The following is a 24883-nucleotide window of genomic DNA, read 5'->3' as shown; positions in this document are numbered from 1 at the left end:
CCAACTACAGAGATTCTGCACAAGGACTTATCATATACAAGCATGGAAGGTGGATGCTCTATCATTCAGCTGGAAAACCCTGACAGTTTGTGCCCTTCCTCCACTACCTCTCCTCCCCAAGGTTCTCCTAAAGGTCAGACAAGAGAAGCCAAAAATGATTCTGATTGCCTCAGACTGGCCACGCCAGCACTGGTACCCAATCCTAAAGAGCTTGTCTCAAGGTCCAGCCTGGACTTTACCTCAAATTCCTCATCTTCTGACCCAACAAAACAATCAGATCCTGCACAGCCAACTCAGAACCTTAAATCTCTCTGCATGGCGAATAATGTAACCACTCAGAACACACCTCTCTCTAAAGCAGTTATGGATGTCATTTTGGAAGCCAGGAGGCCCAGCAACAGAAAATCTTATGCAGAAAAATGGAAGAGATTATGTGCTTGGAATCAGGCACAAGGAATTGAACCGCTTGTTCCAAATATTCCACAGATTTTACAATACCTAATTGAGATGCTGGACAAAGGCCTATCCTTCTCATCAATTAAGATCCATGCCTTTGCCATTTCAGCTCATTACAATACGGAACCTCCTATTTTTTCACATCCACTGCTAAGGCAGTACCTCAGAGGGACCAAAAACATAAGACCCCCAAGGAGAGCACCGATACCTACACGGGACCTCAATTTTGTCTTGGAAAAGCTCACACTGCCTCCTTTTGAGCCAGCCAATACAGCTGAAATAAAATTCTTATCATGGAAAACAGCTCTGCTCCTAGCAATAACTTCAGCAAGAAGAGTCTCAGAGTTACAGGCATTAATGGCAGTGGAACCTTTTATCATTTTCCATCCGGACAGGGTTTCTCTAAGGACAAACCCAACATTTATGCCAAAGGTAGTATCCAGTGTGGCTCTTAACCAAACCATTCATTTGCCTACTTTTTATCCAAATCCCCAGAATAAAGGGGAGAGACTTCTGCATTCTTTGGACATACATAGGCAGCTACGCTTCTACTTGGACAAAACTAAAGCTTTCAGAAAGACTGAGCAACTTTTAGTGGCATATGCTGCAGAATCACAAGGAAGGGCTATCTCAAAGCACACTATTTCAAAATGGATAGGACACTGCATTCATTTCTGCTATGCACAGCATGGCAAATCAGTGCCTAAGGACATTAGGCCACATTCGACCAGGGCAGCAGCCACATCAGTAGCCTTTCTCAGAGGAGTACCAACCAAGGAAATTTTGGAAGCTGCAACTTGGAGTTCAGTGCACACTTTTACCAAGCACTACCACTTACCTCTTTACTCTAAATCCAGAGCAGGCTTTGCCACTGCAGTTCTGCAGGGCCTCATAGCCACTCCTAATTCTATTTAGACCCAGCCGCCCAACCTCAGCTTTGGGATTCAACCCAAGTGTAATGACTGCAACAGTGAAGCACGATGAACATAGTACAGTTGTGTACCTACCATAAATGTAGATGTTCGAGTGTATTCACTGTTGCAGTCCAGGTTACCCACCCACCATCCCCCTTTCTTTGCTGGGACTTATCTTTACTTCTCTATTCTATACAACCTATGTGGTGTATTTGCTTGTAGATGAAAGTATTTTTTTTTTCTAGTGTATGCTTTTTATAAGCAATGTTTATAGCCTACCCTTTTGGGGGCACCTGACATCTGGGGCAAGAAAAACTGAAGAAAATGGCGTCGGCTGCATCTTATTTACCCCTGGCGCTCTGACGCCAGGGAAGAGGTGATAGCAACCGACGCCGGACCAGGACTTTGGAATTCAGGCCGACTGCGGGTAGCCTGCCAGCAGGATAACCCAAGTGTAATGACTGCAACAGTGAAACACAATGAACATCTGAAATGGTGAATGGAGACACAAGTTGTAGATGTTAGTCTGAGTGCATGGAAATGTGTGTGTGTGTGTGTGTGTGTGTGTGTGTGTGTGTGTGTGTGTGTGTGTGTGTGTGTGTGTGTGTGTGTGTGTGTGTGTCTGTGATCTGAACTTATGTTGGGTATACCTGGCAGAATCTGGATGGCAGCAGATATAAAAATCACCCACTGTTACCTACTGGGTGTTGGCGGGTGTTTTTACAGTGGGTTTCTTCTGCTTCCTAGAAATTAGTATGCCTATATAAAGATTTTAATTAATTGTATTGATGTCTGAAGAAGGCTGGTGTCATAGCCGAAAGCGCTTACCATTTATTCTTGGATTATTAAACTTTGGATTGGTTAACACGCTTTGTCCGTTGGATTGTTATTGTGCTGCTGGCTATTTGTTTTACCAGTTTGTGGATTTCGTGTGGATTTCAAGTGTAATGACTGCAACAGTGAATACACTGGAACATCTACATTTATGGTAAGTGTACACAACTGTACTTTTTCCCTGGGACTTTCTTGGAATATCTGCTTCTGATTTGCACTGCTGCCCACAGTCTTCTTTCTGTAACAGCCCTCTGGCCATTACTTCTCTTCCTTACTTCCTGTACCCAAACCATATATCCCGTTGTATTCACCATTTCGTAACTCTTTTTGTACCTAATCCTGGCCCCTTAAGTGAACTTTTCCCTCCTCAAACCTTTCCTGCATCTTCTGCATCTTTAATAACTCCCAACTGACAGTTTTCCAGTAGCATGCAGTCTTATTTTAACCTAATCTTTCTTTAATTGCAACACAGTATGTCTGTCCCTAGTTCACACCCTGTCTTTAACCAGTACCCCTGACAATTCGCAGTTCCCAAGTCCACACTGTATCCTGCCTGTAACTTCTGAACAAATCCTCTGTACTTGATTTCACAAACCCTTCATCTTCCCACTCTTCCCAAATATGGAGCAGATCTGCCAGCTGTCTTCACATCTTCAGCATCTGCAGTCTCCTCTTTCATCTTTCTATCATAACTCGTCCAAAATGATGAAATACCTGTATGTGCATATGCATAGAACTCAACTGCTTTGTCCCAAAATATCTCATCCCTCCTTCCAAGGCTGCATTCCTGACCCATGGCCCCATTCTGCCCAGATTCCATCAGCTTTTTGCTTTGATGAGAGGGATAGGACAGAGGAGAGTGTTTTTCCCCAAAGAAATATCATTAGCAAGTGAAAGAAGAAAGGGGTTTGAACATAATGGCTTTTTCTTTATTACAAGCCTGTTACAGTAGGAGTGGGAGTTGTAGATTACATAGACAGGAAACAAGAAAATAGTCTGAGTTTACTTACATTTACAAATGCACAGAGAGACGGGCCAGACAAAAGTGGGTACAGCTTTGTTTTTTATAGAAGTTTATGTAGTTAAGGAGTGAGCCTGACAAACTGAAACTACGTGGAAATCACTGGCTTGTTTTGCAGCAGCAGCAGCTTTTTGATTTTACTGTGTAATAACATGATAGAGCCGTGTGACACATATTGCATAGTCACGTGATAGATTCATGTGACACTTATTGCATAGTAACATGATAGACCCGTGTGACACTAGTATTAACCTCCTGCCCACAATGCCAGCAACATCTCTGTTAATCAGAGCCATCCCTTTTAAACACTTTATATCCCCTGCTGTTTTGTGTTAACAGTGCTTTGAAATATATGGGACGATAAAAAGTGGGTTGAGGTTTGGCATAATGGTTAAATTATTTACCTCACAGACACTAAGTACAGGATTTAATTCTTAACTTTGAAAGGGAATTTAGCTAGGCTTAAAATGGTCCACAAGGGCAACTAGCCTAGTACTTCCTATGCACGAGTGACCATTGTAAAACTTACGGTTTAGACATTCCTCTCTTAGGGATGAGACACCATCAGGTATCTTTACACCTTCTATGTTCATGTTTTTATGAAGTATCATATTTTTACTTTTTGTTTTGTTAATTGGGTAAGTGGGCCGGTTAGACGACCAGAGACACTGATTTAGAGTTAGCAAAAAAAAAAATATATATATATATATATAAATGAAATTCCATTTCATAAGATCAAACTGAAGAATCATACCTTCTGTTTTTAAGTGTAATTTTGTGTCATTACTAAGATTTAGTTATAACATTTTTGTATTTTTTTAATGCATAAGCAAAGTTAAAACACATAATGCTGAGTAAGGTAGACGGGCAGTTTTGCAAGAAGAATAGGGTGAAATGTAAATTATAGTGAATTAGTGATCTGCCCTAAAATGACAAATTCTGTGAAATCTGCAGTTGGAAAGTTCTCAAAGTTCCCATTCTGGTATTTTGTGATATTTCTTCTGGAAAACGGAAGTTTAGTTCCCCTGTGGATAACTGCGATGACTTCAGCCAAGGCAGCATGTAGTACTTGCAGAGCACAACTCAGATACTACAGGGTTACTGTAAAATGAGGCGATATAACTATAATAACAAAAATAATAATAACGTTTATACACATCTTTAATGTAATGCTGTGTGGTGCGTAATTTGCAGAGCACAACTCGGATTTCACAGGGTAACCTGTAAAATGAGGAGATATAAGTATAATAAACATAATAACGTTTATACACACGCGCACACATCCCTAACACGTAATGCTGTGTGGTGCTTAATTTGCAAAGTACAAGTCAGATATCACTGGGTAACCTGTAAAACGAGGCGATATAAGTATTATAAACATAACGTTTATACACACATCTCTGACATGTAAGGCTGTTGTTGTGTCGTTCGGCTTTTTCCTGGTTAGGGGTCGCCACAGCGGAACTCCGGTCCACTAATGATCGGTAGTTGATTTTTACATGCCGAGTTACCAGCCGTGACGCACAACCTTCAATGAAGGTACGCCCATTCACGCATATCTCCACGCAGAAGACGCAGCCTCTAACTGAGAATCGAACCGAACAACGGCTGACTGTGAGGCAACAACGGTACATGTCATGCTGCCTGGTGCTTAATTTGCAGAGCACAACTCAGATACCACAGGGGCACCTGTAAAATGAGGCGGTATAAGTGTAATAACAAAAATAATAAGAACATTTGTACACACGCGCACACATCTCTAACATATAATGCTGTCTGGTGCTTAATTTGTAGAGAGAGGGGATTAATCAGAAACATGTAAATCAGTAGACGGCAGTCATGAATCCACTTGGAAATGGTTAGAAGTCCACCTGCCCACATTTATCACTCCACCAGAAGGAGGCTGCAGTGGCCCAGGCGGGGTGTATGGATAATTAAAGATAACTGTATGCCAAACATTAGCTGAGGTCTCCTCCTGCTTCCATGGCTGCTTAAAAAGTTGCCCCCCATGACTTTATGGCCTTTTATGAACTGAAAAAGCATATTAGAGTGAACCATTGGTTTACTGTTTTATGCTGAGCACTGTTACAGTATTCATAACTGACTGGATCTCCTGCCAAGGATAGCTCTACATCCATCCAGTATACCAAAGTCTTTAATTCTTGCCAACATCATAGGTCAGACATATGCTGTTTGCATCAGCATAGGGCATAAAAGTGACATATGGAGGCTCCAAATTCAGAACTTCTTTGTCGCCAGTCCGAACGCCGTAGCTGAACATTGGTCTGAGCAGTGTTAGCTGTGCTGGTTATGCTGAACCTCTTTCAAGTAAGAACCACAGTGGGGTTCCTTTTTTTCTTTTCAATTACTCTGTATTTTGAGAGTTTGTCATTCAAGAAAGGGAAATGTCAGAGTGAGAGGCAGATTCCCCATAAGGATTGTCACACGTATTTGTTTTGTGTAGGCGCTTCCCACAATCGCACTTATTGCTCCATTTGTCTTGCTGAAGACTCTTCACAGCCATTTTATCTTCTCTTTCCATTTAGTTTGAGAACCAACAGTTCGAGTTGTTAGCCCAGGGTACCATGGCCGAATCCACCTGCTCAGAGGTACAGCCACCTGTTAAGAAAAAGGCCAAGAAGTTGAGGTATGATACTGTTGCTGCTGTCCACCCTCAGCTAGACATCTCTCTCGAGTTGGATGATACTCCTGAAGACCTCTCAGTGCTGACGTCTGTTCCATCTGCCATGGACCTGTCAGAGGGCTGTCATGGAACCAACGTCTTGCACATCCTGTGAGTCCTTACAAACATTCACAGTGAACATGGAGGGGGAACCATAGCTGATCATATCTCAGGAGCCTAGGGGGATTCCCCAGATCTTAGGGAGAAAGTTCCTGGTACTCTGAGTTGAGGCAGGGTTCTGAGCCACTGAGGTTGGTTAAAGCAGATGCCCCCTTAAGAAAAGGCAAAAAAATAAGCACCCCCCCCCCAATCCCAAAGATCTTCATAATGATTGGCATGTTTTCACCTAGAGCTTGTTTAATGCACTGATGTCTTTGAGACCACCCCAGGGGGTTTCTGTTCCTGCCCCTCCTTAGTCATTTTCCCCTAAAAGATTTAGGGAACCTGATTCCTCTGCTGAGGAATCAGGCTCTGATGAGGATTCCTTGGCCTACTCCTCCCAAATGCCATCTCCTTTGGAGGAGGGAGGAGTCTTTACATCCTGACTCCCCTTTGGAAAAACTTTATTTTGGGGATACAGTGGTTTGCATGATTGAGCATTTTAAGTGAGAATGGTTCCAGGTTTCGGACATCCAGAAACTGTATTATGAGTTGTTACAAACAAAGTCCCCTAAGCCTTTTGCTGTTCCACCTTGTCTTGGCTGTCCTGCTGGATACCTTTTCAGCTGCCCCCATGGCTCCTGATTCCCAACCACCTGACCCAAAGAAGCCTGACCATTTCTATAAGGTGTCTGAGGCTTTCAAGTTTCTTTAGAAGTGTCCTCCTTCTGACCCTGCTATGGTCTGGTCTCTGTTTGTGCTGATGAGCCTTCCTGTCTTTTGTCTTCTTCCAGGCTTCTTCACACTGACAAGGACAGGTGAGCTGTGGAGAGGCTGAGGAAGGAAGTCTAGACTTCTGCCACCCTGGCGTTTCATGTCATGAACTTCTAGACTTCTGCCTCCCTGGCATTTCATGTCATAAACTATCAAACTCACATGACCAAGTATACTTTATCCCATTTATTTCAGCTTAGAGGGATGTTGGCTAACCTGCTTAGGTCCAGTGCTCTTTCTTGGTGGGGTCCACATCTCACTAGCTCGTCACTCCAAGTGTAGCTATGATGCTGCTGATGCCTCCTCTAGAGCTGCTGTTTCCGGCTCTATCATTACGCTCTATTCCTGGCTTCATGATGCACCTTTGGATAATCAAAATCTCTTTGGTGCTCCAGTGGTTGATTTATTTAAGACCTTACAGGACCAAAGCAAGGTTATGACAGATCTTAAACAGATTTTTGTATCTCCCATTCCTAGGTTTCAGAGAAATTATCTTGCTAAAAACTGCTTTTGTCCATAGACATCCTCATCAGTAAGTAAGAAAGTTCCTAGGCATGTTTTCTGATAAACCAACTCAAATGCCTAGACCTCAAAAACCTTACTTTCAGAACAAATCTACCTCCATCTGACATTCTACCCTCCTTTCCCCTTGGCAAGGTTCCCTTGTCTCTCAGATTTACTGTGGCAGTCCCTGTTTGGCAACCGATTGCCTCAGACTGTTGAGTTTTGTCAATCATCCATCAAGGCTCCTTCATGGTCTGGAAATACCTTTATTTCTTTTCAGGCATTCGTCAACCTCCTTCAGATGAAAGTCCCCATTTTTCAGGGGGTGCTGATGGGTTTGCTACCATTCTGCACGGTAAAAAATCCACAAAAGAATATTTGCCTGCAAACCAATTTTGCAAATTTCAACAATGAGTCCCCAAGGTAGTGGAATCAGTGTTACCATGGAGGTTTATCTGTACCGATGATGATATCCCTCTTGAGCAGATAGCTGCATATGATGGAGCTTTATCAGGTGCTATAACAGATGCTGAGCTTGAACCCCCCCGTGACATTGCACAATTCTTGTTCTTAGAAGCAGCAACTAATACATCCACCTGCCCTCTCAACTGTTCCATGCAATCCAGTAACAAGGTTAAATCCACGGGTGTAATAACATAGTTAGAGGCGGCCATTTCAACTCCAGAACCAGTAAAGAACTTGAATTGCAACATCCCCATCACCAGCAGGGTCGAAAACAGAGCCCTTACCAAAATTTGTAGATTTTAAATAAAATATTTTGCATTGAACAGAAAACACCTTCTCAAAGATTTTTGGCACTTTTTGGAAACATCAGCCAAAACTTCTTTTTTACTAAATTGCCTTTTTTGTAACTGTAGAAATTAAAGATTTGTTTCTGGTAATTCTGCATGGGCAAGGGCTTGATTCTTTCTACGATGCAATGGTCACAGGTATCAGTTTGAACCATTCAAAGATAAATTTGATATTTAAATGTATGGAAGTGGTCCTGGTTAACAACTGTAACTGTGTTTTCTATCTTCTTCTTTCGGCTTTTCCCGGTTAGGGGTTGCCACAGCGGATCACCTGTCTGCTCATGATTGGCAGTGGAGTTTTACAGTGTTGAGTTGCCAGCCTGGCGCCCAACCTTCCACAGAAGGTGCACACACACACCTAGGGCCAATTTAGAGTGTCTAATCCATCTACAGCATGTCTTTGGGATGTGGGAGGAAACCGGAGCACCCGGAGGAAACCCACGCAACCACAGGGAGGACATGCAGACTCCGCACAGAAGGCACCCCAGCCAAGGATTGAACCAGAGAACCTCTTGCTGTGGGGTGGCAACGCTAACTGCTGCACCACCATGGCCACCCCAACAACTGTGTTTTCTATGATGGTGAATATTATAAGCAGCAAAGGGAAGCAGCGTCAGCTCCCAAATATGCTAATATGGCCCTATGGTTTTGGGAGACCACTGTGGTCTTAAATTCACCTTTTTCACACATGATGGAAATTTATTTGAGGTACCTGGATGACGTTTTTATTTTGTGGAAATGGTCTGTTGATGAGTTGGAAGCTTTTATTAATTATTTAAACTGTTCAACTGATTTTTTGGAGGTTACCCACCAGTGAAACAGCACATCTGTTAATGTCTTGGATGTTACCATTTTTAAGAATTTGGATCTTGGCAGATTTGAATCTAATATTTATGGGAAAAGACACTTTTTTTACATTTTGACAGCCAGGACCCACTGTGGCAAAAAAGACATTTAATTAAAGGGCAACTGATTAGGTTAAGTAGGCTAGTGTCTGATGATTGTAAATCTGTCAAGTTATGTGATTTATTTAAAGAACGTGGTTACCCACAACCTATTTTGGAGGATTTGAACTAGTGGGTTAGTGAAATGAGAGGTACTGAATATATTCCCCTTTTGCGTCAGACTAATACTTTAGTAAGTGGAACTAAATCAAGTAGTAGTGAGCGTTTATCTCAAGCATTTGTTATGGCTCATAGGTTTATAGGTTCATAGGTTGGTACTAGGCTATTGGCCTTATGGCCATTACAAGCCTAGCCATAACAATTCCCTGGCTATTTCCTCCCACACTAATTACTTCCTTGGACCCCTATCTAGCAGGGTGACTGACGTGATCCCCGGGGTGAATTTCCTTTCTCCCATCCAATCGTCAAGGTTCCTTTTGAAGAGGGCCAAAGAGGCACTCTGCTTGACATGTATGGGTAGTCTATTCCAGAGTCTGGGGAGTCTCTGGGTCAGGAACCTGTCCCTCCAGCATGTTTTGTTTATTGTGATGACAAGGTTTAGATCCCTGGAGTGTGTGGCTCTGAGGGATTGGGATTTGTTTAAGTGTAGCATGTCCAACAGCTCTGGGTTTGACATGGCGTTGTATGTTAAGCAGAGATCGCCTGTGAGTAGATGACATGCGACAGAGTACAGCTGGAGTTTTTTAAGGCGGTCAGCGTAGGGCATCTGCTTTAGGCCTGTGATTCTTTTAGTGAGGTATTTCTGCAGCCTTTCCAGTTGTTGCAGATGTCTTGAGAGGTACATACCAAATGGGGTGTTGTATTCTATAATGGGTCTAATGAGGGATGAGTACAGTGGGACAATGACCTCCTTTTTTCTGGATGAAAAGCCCTTAGTGATGAGGTGTGCCACATAGAAGGATTTCCTGACTGTTGTGGTGATGTGGTTATCGAAGGTGAGACCACTGTCCACCAGTGTCCTTACGTCTCTTGTCACACTTTCAGTGTTTAGTGTACTGCCACCTATATGGTAATTCACAGGTACATGTTTTTTCCCAAAGGGGATTTTGTTGTCATTGAGCTTGAACCCATGGCTCTGGCACCAAGTATCTGTTTCTGTAAGGCCCTTTTAGAGTATCTACATAATTTGGGGATTCAATAATGGCTCCCAATTTGCAGTCATCTGCGAACTTTGTTAGCCAGAGTCCCTTAGTGTTGGCCTGTATTTCAGAGAAGTAGATGCCAAACAAGAGTGGTTCCAGGACTGAACCCTGAGGTACTCCACTTGTACTCCACTTGTCACTTGTCTGGAGCTGGATTTGAAGTCAGCTAATTTTACAGTGTGGCTTCTGTCAGTAAGCCAGTTGGCAACCCATCAAGTGACGTAGGGATTAATGCATTAATGATAATGGAATTCAATAAGAGCATTGATTCATTGAAAAATATGATTAGCAATCATTAGAGTACTGTTGTTGGCACCTTAGGTGGGCTTAATCAGTTTGGACAGCAACCAGGGTTTGTTTATAAGAACGGTAAAAATCTTAAGGCCCTTTTTGAGAGCAACAACTCTTTAGGGGGATGCCTAACAAAAATGCGGGCACGAATTGTTGTGGTGCATGCAAGCAATTCAGATTTATTCTGAAAGGCTCTCATTTTTCTGTACCTGGTTATTCCAGGGTAATTTCTATAAGAGGTAATTACAACTGCAGCACCAATGGTGTCATTTATATTGCATTTTGTGCATCGTGTCTGCCTTTTTATGTTGGAAAAACTATAGGGCCATTAAGGGTGAGAACATATCAGCATACTTATGCTATTAGCAAAGCTAACAATGTTAATGCACTTCATAAGCATTCTCTAACTTGTAATGAATTTAGAAAAGTTTCATTTACTTTTCTTGAAATGGTACCTAGTTTTGTTAAAGGTGGTGACTGGAAAATACTGGTGGAACGTAGAGAGCTTCACTGGCAGTTATTGTTGAATGCCAGTGTTCCACCAGGATTAAATGATTTTATCTCTGTTAAGCCTGTGTTAACAATTAAAGCTGGTAGTTTATAAATGTTTATATTTACAAATGTTATGTTTTTTAACATTTCATCTAATGTTGTGGTTTTATGATTAAAATGTTATTTTAGGTATTTTTATATACTTTATATTTGAAGTATTATGTTCGTGTTTTTAAGTTGTATCACTTTAAAAGATTTTTAACTTTTGACGCCTTTAATGGTATTTAATTTGAGGAAGTGACTTGCTCCTAAGTTTCTGATGAAGTTCCGTATTGGCAGGAACATTCTTGCTGTGACATTTTATGCGGTGTTTGTTTGTTTATTTATTTATTTTTTATCAGTGTAATAAACAAGATTAAACAGCACTCTCCAAAAATCTTGTTGGTGACTCACTTTTGACTTAGACAGCACTTATTCTCCCCCTTTATCATCTGGCCAGGGGGCAATCATTACAAGTAACCTCACCAAATGGATCTTCTCATACAAGACAAGGGGGGGGGTCTGTCCTTCACCCTTATCTGTCCACACTTCAATTTGCACTTTGGGTGATTAATCCCCTTTTGATACCAGTTTTCTGAGAACAGGATCACATCTTTCTGAGTTGCAGGATCCAAAGTGTTCCAATGCTAGCTTCTCTGCCTGCTCCCAAGGTGCTGTCTCTAACAACCTACTTCCAGTCCTTACTTCCTCCGTCTCTCATGCCTGTGGGAGACCAGGAAGTTCAGTACCAGGAAATTAAACATATGTCCAAATGGAAGAGATTTTCTGTTTGGTGTCTTAAGCTTCACCAGGTCCCTTTGGTTCTCTCTTATGTATGTAAACTACTCCATTCTTGGCATATTCTTCTGTGAAAGCTCTGTTGTCAGCAGTCTCTGCTTGTCTGCCTTAAATCCACAAGTTGCCTCTTGTTTTGAGGTTAAACAATTCCTGAAAGACATCCTCCACATCAGGCTCCCCAGAAAGCCCATCCCTTCTTCTTGGAACCTTAATTTTGTTCTTGAGAAACTTACCCAGGTGCCCTTTGAACCTGCCGCAGCTTCTTCTCTGTAACATTATATATGGAAGACTTTTATTGGTTGCCCTCATCTCAGCCAAGATACTTTCTGAACTAAAACCGTTGATGACGGTTTCCCTTTCTTGATTTTTCATAGGGGCAGGGTGTCTCTGCATACTAATCCTTCTTTTATGCCAAGGGTGATCGATGAGTTGTCACTTAATCAGTCTGTCCAGCTTCCTTCCTTTTTTCCTTCTCCGCAGTCTGTTAGTGAGAAGGTTCTACATACCTTGGATCTTCATAGACAGCTCAGGTATTTAGATAAGACAAAGGCTATATACATACATCTGAGCAATGTTTTGTTTTCATACCAGGAAATTGGGTTTGGCAGTTTCTAAGCAAGGCATTTCCTCCTGAATTTTGAAGGCTGTTTGCTTTTTATTATTCCTTTCATGACAAACATCTGTCTACCTCTGTTCTAGCCCATTCTACCAGGACAGTGGCCTGCTCTAAGGCTTTCTTCAAGGGTTGTATACCAGTTCCATCCTCAAAGCTGCTACTTGGTCTTCTGTGCACACTTCACTAAACATTACAAGTTGAATGTCATTTCCGGAGCCAGGGAGGGTTTTGCCAATGCTGTTCTTCATGGGTTTGTGGAGGGTTCCTCCCCTCACTACATTACAAGTTGGATGTTATTTCCAGAAGCAGGGTGTGTTTTGCCAAGGCTGCCCTTTATGAGTTTGTGGAGGGTTCCTCCCTTCACTGTATTACAAGTTGGATGTTATTTCCAGAAGCAGGGTGTGTATTGCCAAGGCTGTCCTTTATGGGTTTGGAGAGGGCTCCTCCCTTCACTACATTACAAGTCGGATGTTATTTCCAGAAGCAGGTTGTGTTTTGCCAAGGCTGTCCTTTATGGGTTTGCGGAGGGTTCCTCTCTTCACTATATTACAAGTTGGATGTTATTTCCAGAAGCAGGGTGCGTTTTGCCAAGGCTGTCCTTTATGGGTTTGCGGAGGGCTCCTCCCTTCACTGCTTTACAAGTTGGATGTTATTTCCAGAAGCAGGGTGCGTTTTGCCAAGGCTGCCCTTTATGGGTTTGCGGAGGCCTCCTCCCTTCACTACATTACAAGTTGGATGTTATTTCCAGAAGCAGGGTGCGTTTTGCCAAGGCTGCCCTTTATGGGTTTGCAGAGGGCTCCTCCCTTCACTGCAGTAGAAGTTGGATGTTATTTCCAGAAGCAGGGTGCGTTTTGCCAAGGCTGTCCTTTATGGGTTTGGAGAGGGCTCCTCCCCTCACTACATTACAAGTTGGATGTTATTTCCAACAGCAGGGTGCGTTTTGCCAAGGCTGTCCTTTATGGGTTTGCGAAGGGTTCCTCTCTTCACTATATTACAAGTTGGATGTTATTTCCAGAACCAGGGTGCGCTTTGCCAAGGCTGCCCTTTATGGGTTTGTGGAGGGTTCCTTCCTTCACTACATTACAAATTGGATGTTATTTCCAGAAGCAGGGTGCGTTTTGCCAAGGCTGTCCTTTATGGGTTTGCGGAGGGTTCCTCTCTTCACTATATTGCAAGTTGGATGTTATTTCCAGAAGCAGGGTGCGTTTTGCCAAGGCTGCCCTTTATGGGTTTGCGGAGGGTTCCTTCCTTCACTACATTACAAGTCGGATGTTATTTCCCGAAGCAGGGTGCGTTTTGCCAAGGCTGTCCTTTATGGGTTTGCAGAGGGTTCCTCCCTTCACTGCTTTACAAATTGGATTTATTTCCAGAAGCAGGGTGCGTTTTGCCAAGGCTGTCCTTTATGGGTTTGCGGAGGGCTCCTCCCTTCACTGCATTACAAGTCGGATGTTATTTCCAGAAGCAGGGTGCGTTTTGCCAAGGCTGTCCTTTATGGGTTTGCAGAGGGTTCCTCCCTTCACTGCATTACAAATTGGATTTATTTCCAGAAGCAGGGTGCGTTTTGCCAAGGCTGTCCTTTATGGGTTTGCGGAGGGCTCCTCCCTTCACTGCATTACAAGTCGGATGTTATTTCCAGAAGCAGGGTGCGTTTTGCCAAGGCTGTCCTTTATGGGTTTGCGGAGGGCTCCTCTCTTCACTACATTACAAGTTGGATGTTATTTCCAGAAGCAGGGTGTGTTTTGCCAAGGCTGTCCTTTATGGGTTTGTGGGGGGCTCCTCCTAGCTTTCCTCCTCTCCTTCCTTACAGTGGCTTTTGTACTCTCCCATCTGTTTTGAATACTGCAACAGTGATATGGAAGGACATATACAGTTGTGTTAAATCTTACCGTAAGAGCCAATGTCCATCTTTTTACTGTTGCAATATTCAGTCCCTCCTTCCTGCTCCTTTACTTCCTTTTTTTCTGTTGGGAACATCTCACTGGCCGAGGGGGTCATTGCCCTTCTCCTTAGGCATCTCCTTTTTCCTTGAATGTACGCGTTTTCCTTTCTTCTACAATGGCTCTTGCTCTCTTGGGATACCTTAATTGTGAGTTTGGAGTGTGTGTATGTCATTTTTATGCCCTATGTTGATGCTGGAAGCATACGTCTGGTAATACAGCACTGGTAAGAATTAAAAGCTTTGCTATACTGGCCAGATATAGGGGTGTCCTTAGCAGGAGAACCCATCAGTTATGAATACTGCAACAGTGTTGAGAAGGACACCCATTGTTATGGCAAGATTTTACACAACTGCATTTTATTTTTGAATTATGTCATTTTCTATTTTTAATGTATTTGCTGACACATGCAAGTTCTGGCCACTCCATAAACTTTTTTGAATATGTATGTATGTATACACATGTAATTTATGTCCGTGTGTGTGTGTGTGTGTGTGTGTGTGTGTGTGTGTGTGTGTGTGTGTGTGTGTGTGTGTGTGTGTGTGTGTCTATATGTATGTGTATATGTATATATATATATATATATATATATATATATATATCTGTACCAGTTATTAGCTAACTCATTGAGTCGACTGACAAAATGTAGGCCCCATATCATATAAAACATGGAAGTCAACACGTAACTGTGCATGCAGTTTCTTACTTTTAAAAAACAAAATAACCCATCTTTTTATTGTGCACTCCTTACCCCCTTTTAATTATATATACTAACTCCAAGATCGCACAAACACAGGGTAAAGACAAATTTCCCAATCCCTAAGTTTATGTCACCTGTCAATCAACTGCCTAGTCGACCATATGCAGTCAATTAGACAACTGTTGACATTTGGGAGTTGCGCTTATTTTTAAGTGTTCCTATATATATTATTTTAATATGATTAATATCTATACAACAAATTATGATTTTTTTATGTATAACTGTTTGTTTGCACAGTACTCTTTTGAATTTATTCCAGTTGAGTATGTACAAGCCATAAAAATATTTAAAATGTTTTATGAGAAATGAATTGTTCATCTTTTGGAAAGATTAGAAATGTGCATGTGGAATAATCACTTGAGCCGACAGGATTACATTTCTATTTTATAAATTACAATTTCCTCTCACTGTTAATGAATGTAAATAGATGCTGCTATTGCATTAGGTTCAGTGCAGTTTAAGTGACCATTTGACTTCTTACATTTTAGGTTATGCAAGGAAGCAAAGAACAAAGCAAAGGAGTTTTCTATAAAGCACTACAGGCCTGTCCTTGGGTAAAGGTAGGTGTGCTTAGTTAAGTCTCGTGGCCATTAGCATGACATGGTTTAGTTTCGAAAAAGGAATACTCTGTAGGGGTGAAGTGCCTTCACACAAAAACGAATATCCAAAGAAAAAGAATGAAAGGCACACCACGACAATCTAAGCAAACCTCCAAAATTCAAAAAGTTTTATTCACCAGTAAGCGCTTTCACGTCTCATATGACGCTTCTTCAGACTTTAAAACCAAACACACTGTAAGTGCTTAAATAGTCTACTCATCTAAAAGGACCAATGACATTAACAAACTAATTAACATCGAAATATACTGAAATCCAAAACTACACTTAATCATGTGGGTAAAATTGCTCAGAGAACTTTATACATTTATAAAAAACATTTAAAAAGACATGCATAAAAAAGAACATATGTATATATATGTGTTTATGAGTAACACAATATAGATACCTTTTTTAGAAAACCTATTAAAAACTAAATGAATATTACAGGCCATTAATGTCTAAGGGGTCTATCCTTGAGAAATGGTTTTAAGGAGACCCTATCATTTAACCCATGCCTAATGTCTGCTTGAAATCTAATTATCCACCTATTTTCTTCTTTCTCTGTGAAATTATTCACATTCCCTAGTCTCTCTGTGGTATGTATAAGGTCTATAACTAAAAATTTGAACTTATGCGTGGTATCAGTTTGTAGTACATGTTTTGCAATAGCATTGGTTTCATTCTCCTTATTTATAGCATAGATATGCTCTCGAATTCTTTCACTTAAACTTCTATTAGTTTTTCCCACATAGAAACTACCACATTTCTGGCAGACCCCTAGATATACAACATTCCTAGATGTACAGCTAGCATAGAAATCAAATACATATGTTATGTGAGTGTCTGGATGTTCAAAGGTATTAGTACCCAAAATATATTGACATTGGTTACAATTATAACAAGGATACATTCCCTTTTTGTTAGAGACAGGTTTTCTTGCCTCATTGTGTTCATAGCATAATAGCCTTTTTAAAGGCTTAGTATTTTTATAACTAAAACTCGGTTGTTGACCCACTACTTCACCAATATCTTCATCTAACATTAAAATATTCCAATTCTTCTTAATAACATTTGTTATCTTTTTATTTTGATTGGTAAATGGAATAATTACCCTATTCTTCCTGGTATTGTTACTCCTCTTATATAATGCCTCATCTATACAGCTGTTCCTATTAATATATGGGTATCCATCAGTTCCACGATCAATCTGATGTACCTTCTCAATTTCCTTTTTATGATAACCCCTTTCTAAAAAAATCTCTCTGTATATTTCCTATAGCTATACCATAACTCTCATCTTTACTAGTTAGTCTAGAGCATCTCAATGCCTGGTTTCTTATCACATTTTTATGTATATGAGGTGGATGCATGCTGTCTCTATGTAGAAACGCATTCCTCCTACAAGGTTTCCTGTAAACCACAGTGTGTATTACCTCTGCTTCTTTGGTTAATATGAGGCAAGAAAACCTGTCTCTAACAAAAAGGGAACGTATCCTTGTTATAATTGTAACCAATGTCAATATATTTTGGGTACTAATACCTTTGAACATCCAGACACTCACATAACATATGTATTTGATTTCTATGCTAGCTGTACATCTAGGAATGTTGTATATCTAGGGGTCTGCCAGAAATGTGGTAGTTTCTATGTGGGAAAAACTAATAGAAGTTTAAGGGAAAGAATTCGAGGGCATATCTATGCTATAAATAAGGAGAATGAAACCAATGCTATTGCAAAACATGTACTACAAACTGATACCACGCATAAGTTCAAATTTTTAGTTATAGAACTTATACATACCACAGAGAGACTAGGGAATGTGAATAATTTCACAGAGAAAGAAGAAAATAGGTGGATAATTAGATTTCAAGCAGACATTAGGCATGGGTTAAATGATAGGGTCTCCTTAAAACCATTTCTCAAGGATAGACCCCTTAGACATTAATGGCCTGTAATATTCATTTCGTTTTTAATAGGTTTTTTAAAAAAGGTATCTATATTGTGTTACTCATAAACACATATATATACATATGTTCTTTTTTATGCATTTCTTTTTAAATGTTTTAATAAATGTATAAAGTTCTCTGAGCAATTTTACTCACATGATTAAGTGTAGTTTTGGATTTCAGTATATTTCGATGTTAATTAGTTTGTTAATGTCATTGGTCCTTTTAGATGAGTAGACTATTTAAGCACTTACAGTGTATTTGGTTTTAAAGTCTGAAGAAGCGTCATATGAGACGTGAAAGCGCTTACTGGTGAATAAAACTTTTTGAATTTTGGAGGTTTGCTTCGATTGTCGTGGTGTGCATGACATGGTTTAGAATAAAAATGAGTTGTTGTTTTGTACCTAGCCAAATACAGGTGATTTCACTGGAAATGTTTCATTAGGAAATGGTGGCATATTGCAAGGCTGTACAATGATGTTGTATTGTCCTTTTTTTTGCTGACAGCTTTCCTGTTATTCATATCTCTGAACATTACAGAGGGTCTTTTGCCCCACTGAGTGTTTTTCTTTTATTCTGACCTTGTTTTCATGGATAGCATCCCGTTCTATGGCTATGTTGTTGTCTCATTGGGAAAATGTAGAATAGAGGAACATGTATTTGCTCCTGGGACAAGATTGACATACTTTATCAAAACAAATGTCAAAAATAGGTACATTAGATTTATTTATTTATTTTACATTTGTTGACCGGGTTAGTCTGACTGAGCAAGCAGCCCTTTTTCAGCAGAGACCCAAGGAGGAAAGCTCCATCATATTACAAGAAACAATTCAATAAACAGATAAACAATTCCGATTTACACATTTAGACAGTTCTAATTTCAATAGTGGTGGTGCTGCGGTATCGTTGTCTCCTCATAGCAAGACGTTGTCCCGTTCGATTCTCAGCTAGAGTGTCTTCTGTGTGAGGCATACGTGAATGGGGCATGCCTTCGTTGAAGGTTGTGTGTCAGGGCTGGTAACCCGGTACGTAAATATCCACTACCAATCATTATCGGACCAGAGTTCCGCTGTGGTGACCCCTAACCGGGAAAAGCCGAAAGACACAAACATTATAGTAATTACAATATATACAATAGAGATATGTTGGGATGAATTTGAGGCTATAGGAAAAGGAAGTGAAAGGAGAGAGTTTGCAAAAAGAGGAGCTGGAATGGGAGTAAGTAGCATCATTTCACTACTGTAAGTAGTTATTTGTTAAAATGGAGGGGGTATTATATAAGTTATGTTAGACTGAGTAAGTGAAAGTACAGAAGAGGAAGACTAGAGAGAGTGAAGAGGAGGGAGAGAGAGCGGCTGATGAAAAGAAAAGGCTGGAATTAGGGGAGGAGAAGAGGACTGTGCAGGAAAGGTTTTAAGATGTCGCTGCTGCTCTGAGGGCTTTTGATGCTTTAGGTTGTATGCCTTGTGCATCAGTGCCTTCTTTTCTGGAGAATTGCTGAACCCATCAGCTACCCTGCTGTGACACTAAACTGGAATATGCAGATAATTAGGGAATGAATAAATTAATGTTTTTCCCTTTTTAACTTGTGAGACCACTAAACCAATTTGTCTCCTTTAAGATGTGTACTGTCTGGTAAAGTGAGTTTCTCAAGGTCACTCAGTTTGTAAATGGAGAGTAAACTAGTGGACAGCTCATAGCCTTAAATATTAATGCTGAACTTCAGACATCTTTCTTCTCATCAGGTGAATTGAGACCTGAAGACTTAACTGAAAGGTTACACCAGGATCTTGGCTGTGACAGTCTGCTACGCAGCTTGCAGTCAGAGGAGAGAGAGTGAGAGAGAGAGTTATTGTAGCCATTAGTGGGAGCTCTCTTGATAGCTTTCATTTACAGTCAGCATGAGATCATCTTTTACTGATAAATTCTATAAAATATATAATTTATCCAGAATTTCAAGAAATAAAGGGGTTCTTATGTCGCACACACTTCCCATCATGTTTGTTTAAGAATTCTGGACAAAGCCAAAAATAATTGCGGTGGGGGCAAAGGCTCAAAATCCAAAACAATTCACATTCAATTTTAGCCTAGCAACAAGTGTTTCATCAACATGCATTTTTTAACAGTAAGAATAATGAAAACTTAATGCCTGGCATCATTAACGTTTTTTTACTATACAAGATGCTGTGATACCTCACTGTAAATTAATATGCCATTTAACTTATGTGACATCACAATTTCTACTGCATGTCCTTCTAAGACTATTTCTCAATGCAAATATTTGAAATTGTACTACCGCTGCAATTTTGTACGTCTGTATACCTTGTATTGTTTGTGTTACTATTCATTGTTAGTTTTAAATTGTTGTAAATTGCTCTGGAACTTTTCTCCCCGGCCTCCCCTGAAATAAGGCTCTGTCCCCAGTCGGACTTTCCTGGTAAACAAATGTTAAATAAATAAATAAATTGGCTGGCTGTAATCCTCATTGATTTACCAGAAAATCAAACTTTTTATGAGAGACAGGGCAAAATGTGAGTCAAAAAATCAAGGACAATGGAGAGGTATGATGTACAGTCGCTGTTATTAGAACAGTTAACACTGAATGATCCTTGGAATATATTCTGGCTGTTGCGACTGCAAGTTGTAGGTTAGGCATTCTTTAGTTTGTATTGAGGCTGTATATGCCCCACTCTGCCACCAGCAGACTGACTAACCTCATATTTGTCCATTTATACTTTGTCTGCAAACTCTCAAGTTCTGCATGTCCTCCTTTATAAAGACATGGCTTCCATAAGTCTGCAGAGGAAGTCCTGTAGTGCAAGGTCTACATTTAGTATTTTCACTAAGACATGTGGTTTACATCAATTTCCTTGTGCTATACTAGTTCATTTTTCCCTCTGATCAAGCCAACATTGGGCTACCTTATTCTGCTTTACTCTGTGTTTGCTTGCTACATACTGCAACATTGTCTTTAGACTAGAAATATTGTAAACATTTTTTTGATTTCAGTGGGAGGTGAAGAAAGAATGATCATTCCTTTCATGTTATAAAAATGGTTGGTTTTTTTTCCAAGCAGTTGCAGCCTTGGATACCAGCAAGAAACAGAAGAGTAATACGGTGTTAAAAGTAATAAGGGTTTAGGTTACAGGGCACAAGACAGGCTATGTAGTAGATTTAGAGAGTGATAAAAAGGATAGGAAACAAGGAAAAATGGGTGAAAGGTGTGGAGAGAGTACAAGCGAGGTGAGAGTGAGCCAAGTTACCTTTAGGTAACCTATAGGTAACAGGACAAGTCGAGTGCACTTTGCAAAGGTGATGGAAGTAACACAGGTTTTAAACACTATGTATATAATTTCTTTTAACCAGCAATGTGCATAAATAATCAATCACAATTTACATGCATAATCTGTCAAACTGTAACAGATAATCATCTAACGGCTGCCTAAATTAAATGGCTATAATAACATAATTGTCCAGTTGCAGCCTAAGATAGAGCTAATAAGTAGGCATGTGTGTATTTACAGTGCTGGCAAACATGCAAAGTATTGTTGGTTTATGAAAGTACTGTTATAGAGGAAATTCAACAGATGAAACTGTGGGTGCCCTTATTGGGAGAACGGAGAAAGCCTCCTAAGGGAAGTGCATGTGATCATTTTTTGGGGGAGGGGTAGTCCTTTGTATTACCTTGGAGCTGGCTTTGCAGTTTGAGTGTGGAAAAACATCCGTATAATAACTAATTCCCACAATTAGAGACAGGAGAGAAGAAGTACAAAAGAAGGAGCTACATACAGCCAGATGTCTGCAAAATCACATGACTCTCAGTAGCCAGTCTGTGTTTACATGCTCACATAGGCAGACCATCTTTGTCAGCAAATGAAAAGCCAGTAAGTGAATCAGCTCCCATTTGCAAAATGCTAATGCTGCAGTTTCATCAAGCTGGGAACACAAAGAAGGGACAGCTGTTTGATCACCATGCAGATGTGTTCTTATGATATGTCTGGCCTCAGAACCGGTATACCCACAGGTCGAGATGGACAGAAGAAGGCAATACTTACTTACTTATTTATTTGTTTATTACATCTGTTAACCGGGTAGTGTCCAACTGGGCCAGGTGCCCGTTTTCAGCAGAGACCCAGTGAGAAAAGCTCCACAACAGAGGATCTGGCATTATGATAAGTAAAACTTTTTTGTTTTTTGACTGTAGAAAAAGTAAAGCAGATTTGCAGAACATACCTCAAACTAAGAAAGCATGTAGATTTAAAGTTGCATCATTCCAAGTGTTAGAGAGTGACCTGCATGACTGGTTAATGGACTGTTTACATAAAAATGACTGCACTGTAATTCAGACAGTTATGTGGCTGAGAGCACTGCAGATATCCAAATCAAAAAGTACAAAACAGAAGGCATTCATATCTTTAAGGCTTCGGTAGGTTTCTGCAGCTATTTTATGAGAAATGTTGTGCTTGTATCACTAGACTAAAATTGCATAGAAACCTTCAAGTGAAGGTTATGGCCTTCGCTCAGTTTATTATTGCACAGCATAAATGGTGTGATTATGAAGTGAACAACATTAGCAGAAAAATCTCCAAAAGCATGAAACTCCAAGCAAATAAGTAACCAGACACAAGAATCATGCTAAGAACTGGCTTAATCACAGGATCATAGGAGATTACTAGCCTATCGACCCGGATGTCATTTTAAGCCTGGCTGTTTCATCCCAGTGTAATACCATAGAAATGCTAGTCAGTACCCAAGATTGCATTTAATGATGACTGCCCATGTCCAGGGAGGTTGTGGGCTCTATCTCCAGTAAGAATTTATTGTGCCCAATCAACTCATCCAGATTCCTCTTCAGCAGTGTCATAGAGGTTGTGTGTTTCACATGAATTGGTAGCCTGTTCCAAAGACGTAGCAGTCTGTTCCTCCAGCATGTTCTGTTTAAGTCACAGGCATGAAACGGGTAGCCCTAGTCCCATTTGATTTACAGATATGCCGCAAGTTCATTAGGTTTGGGTCTTGGATTGCTGTGTAGACTAGGCATAAGTCTCCCTTAAGACGTCTGTACAATACAGAGTATAGTGGCTGAAACTTTAGTCGGTCTGTGTAAGGCACATGCTGGAGCCACTTGATCTACTTTGTTAGAAACCTCTGAGGTCTGTCTAATTGCTGTAGGGGCTTAGTACAGTACATGCTAAATGGGACATTATACTCGATTATGGGCCAAATAAGTGCCGAGTATAGGGGGGTTATAACTTCTTTTGCTCTCGAGGCGATGCCTTTACTAATTGAGTGTGCCATGTAGAAAGGTTTCCGTACTACAGTAGACACTTGGTGGTGGAAGTTAAGGTTGCAGTCAACATGTGATCCCAGATTACCACTTCATGGGTACATAAGGTATTGTTATTGATTTGATAGTGTGAGGGGACATTGTTTGTGCTGAAGGGAATGATGATGCATTTCTTTGCATTCAGTTTGAGATCGTGACTAATACACCGGTCATTTGTCTGTGTGAGACCCTCCTGGAGTATACTGACATCATTTGGGGATTCAGTGATTGCACCTAGTTTGTAGTCGCCTGCAAACTTTGTCAGCCACAACCCCTTAGTTTTGGCCTGAACGTCTGAGAAGTGTATACCAAACAGTATGGTGCCCAGCACTGACCCCTGTGGCACCCCACTGGTAACAGGTCTGCTGGTTGATGTGAAGTCACCCACTTTGATAGGTTCATATGTTCATAGGTAGGTACTAGGCTATCTGCCTGAAAGCATTTATAAGCCTAGCTAGAATGTGTTGGCTTTTGCCGCCCCCTTAGTTCCCTGTGCCTCTGTCCAGCAGAGCCACTAAAGTGATCCCGGGGTAAACTTTCTGTTTCCCATCCACTCGTCAAGGTTTCTCTTGAAGAGTGCTAGCGAGGAGCTCCTCCTAATGTAGATTGGAATCTTGTTCCAAAGCATGGGAAGTCTCTGGGACAGGAATCTATCCCTCCAGCACGTTCTATTTATTGTTGTGGTGAGGTTTAGATCCCTAGAACATGTGGCTTGAGGGGATAAGGTTTTCTTTAGGTGGAGCATGTCCATCAGTTCTGGGTTGGACATGGCCTTGTATGTCAGGCAGAGATCACCTTTGAGCAGGCAGTATGCAACAGAGTACAGCTGGAGTTTTTTCAGTCGAGCTGCATAGGGCATCTGTTTGAGGCCAGTGATCCTCTTGGTGAGATACTTCTGTGGTCTTTACAGCTGTTGCAGGTGTCTTGTAAGGTACATCCCAAATGGGGCGGTGTACTCTATGATGGGTCTGATGAGTGATGAGTAGAGGGGCACAATGACCTCTTTTGATCTGAAGTAAACCCTTTTGTGATTAGGTGGGCCACATAGAAGGATTTTCTAACCACTTTGGAAATGTGATTATCAAAGGAGAGATTACTATCTACTTGGGTCCCCAGATCCCTTATTACATTTTCCATATTTAGGGGACTACCACCTATGTGGTAGTTTGTGGGTACTTTGTTTTTTCCAAAGGGAAGAACTATGCACTTTTTTGCATTTAACTTGAGGCCATGATTTTGAAACCAGGTATCCGTCTCAGTGAGACCCTTTTGGAGGATGTCTGTGTCAGCCGGTGAGTCAGTTATAGCCCCTAGTTTGCAGTTGTCTATGAACTTGGTCAGTCATAGTCCTCCTGTGCTTGTCTGTACATCTGAGAAGTATATGCCGAACAGGAGGGGTCCTAGGACTGAGCCCTGAGGAACGCTACTTGTAACCGGTTTAGAGTTAGACCTAGCTCCCGCAACTCTCACTATGTGGGTTCTGTCCATGAGCCAATTGGCAACCCAGCTTGTGACATAGGGGTTTATGTTCAGGCAGGTGAGCTTGTCTATAATACCTGAATGGGGAATGGTATCGAAGGCCTTTGCGAGGTTTAGGAAGGCTGTGTGTACCACCTTTCCCTCGTCTGTAACCTTGGTAACTGTCTCAAAGAAGTCCACCAGGTTTAGGAGGCATGATCTGCCCTTAACAAAGTCGAACTGGGTAGGGTCCAGTGTTTGGAGGTTCCAAATGTCTCTGTTAATGAGTTCCATGATGATGCGCTCCATAGCCTTGCAGACCAAGCTAGTCAGGCTTATACAGCGATAGTTCCTGGGGTCTGTTGTGGCTCCACCTTTGTGGAGCAGAATAACCGTTGCTGCGCACCACTCTATGG

At 41.0% G+C, this 24883-nt stretch overlaps 1 protein-coding gene across 1 annotated transcript in view; it reads left to right on the top strand.

Moving 5' to 3' along the window:
- NRDE2 (NRDE-2, necessary for RNA interference, domain containing) overlaps positions 1-24883 on the top strand; it is a 766517-nt gene that overhangs the window by 727074 nt on the left and 14560 nt on the right. The window contains exon 12 of the mRNA XM_044073622.1: positions 15626-15697. Within this exon, the coding sequence (XP_043929557.1) occupies positions 15626-15697 (72 nt within the window). The remainder of the gene's footprint in view (positions 1-15625; positions 15698-24883) is intronic.

The sequence above is a fragment of the Protopterus annectens genome, chromosome 6.part0, assembly GCF_019279795.1.
Source record: "Protopterus annectens isolate FY-2018-M chromosome 6.part0, PAN1.0, whole genome shotgun sequence".
Lineage (NCBI taxonomy): Eukaryota > Metazoa > Chordata > Ceratodontiformes > Protopteridae > Protopterus > Protopterus annectens.
The sequence above is the reverse complement of the archived record's forward strand: the minus strand, read 5'-3'. Positions and strand labels throughout refer to the sequence as shown.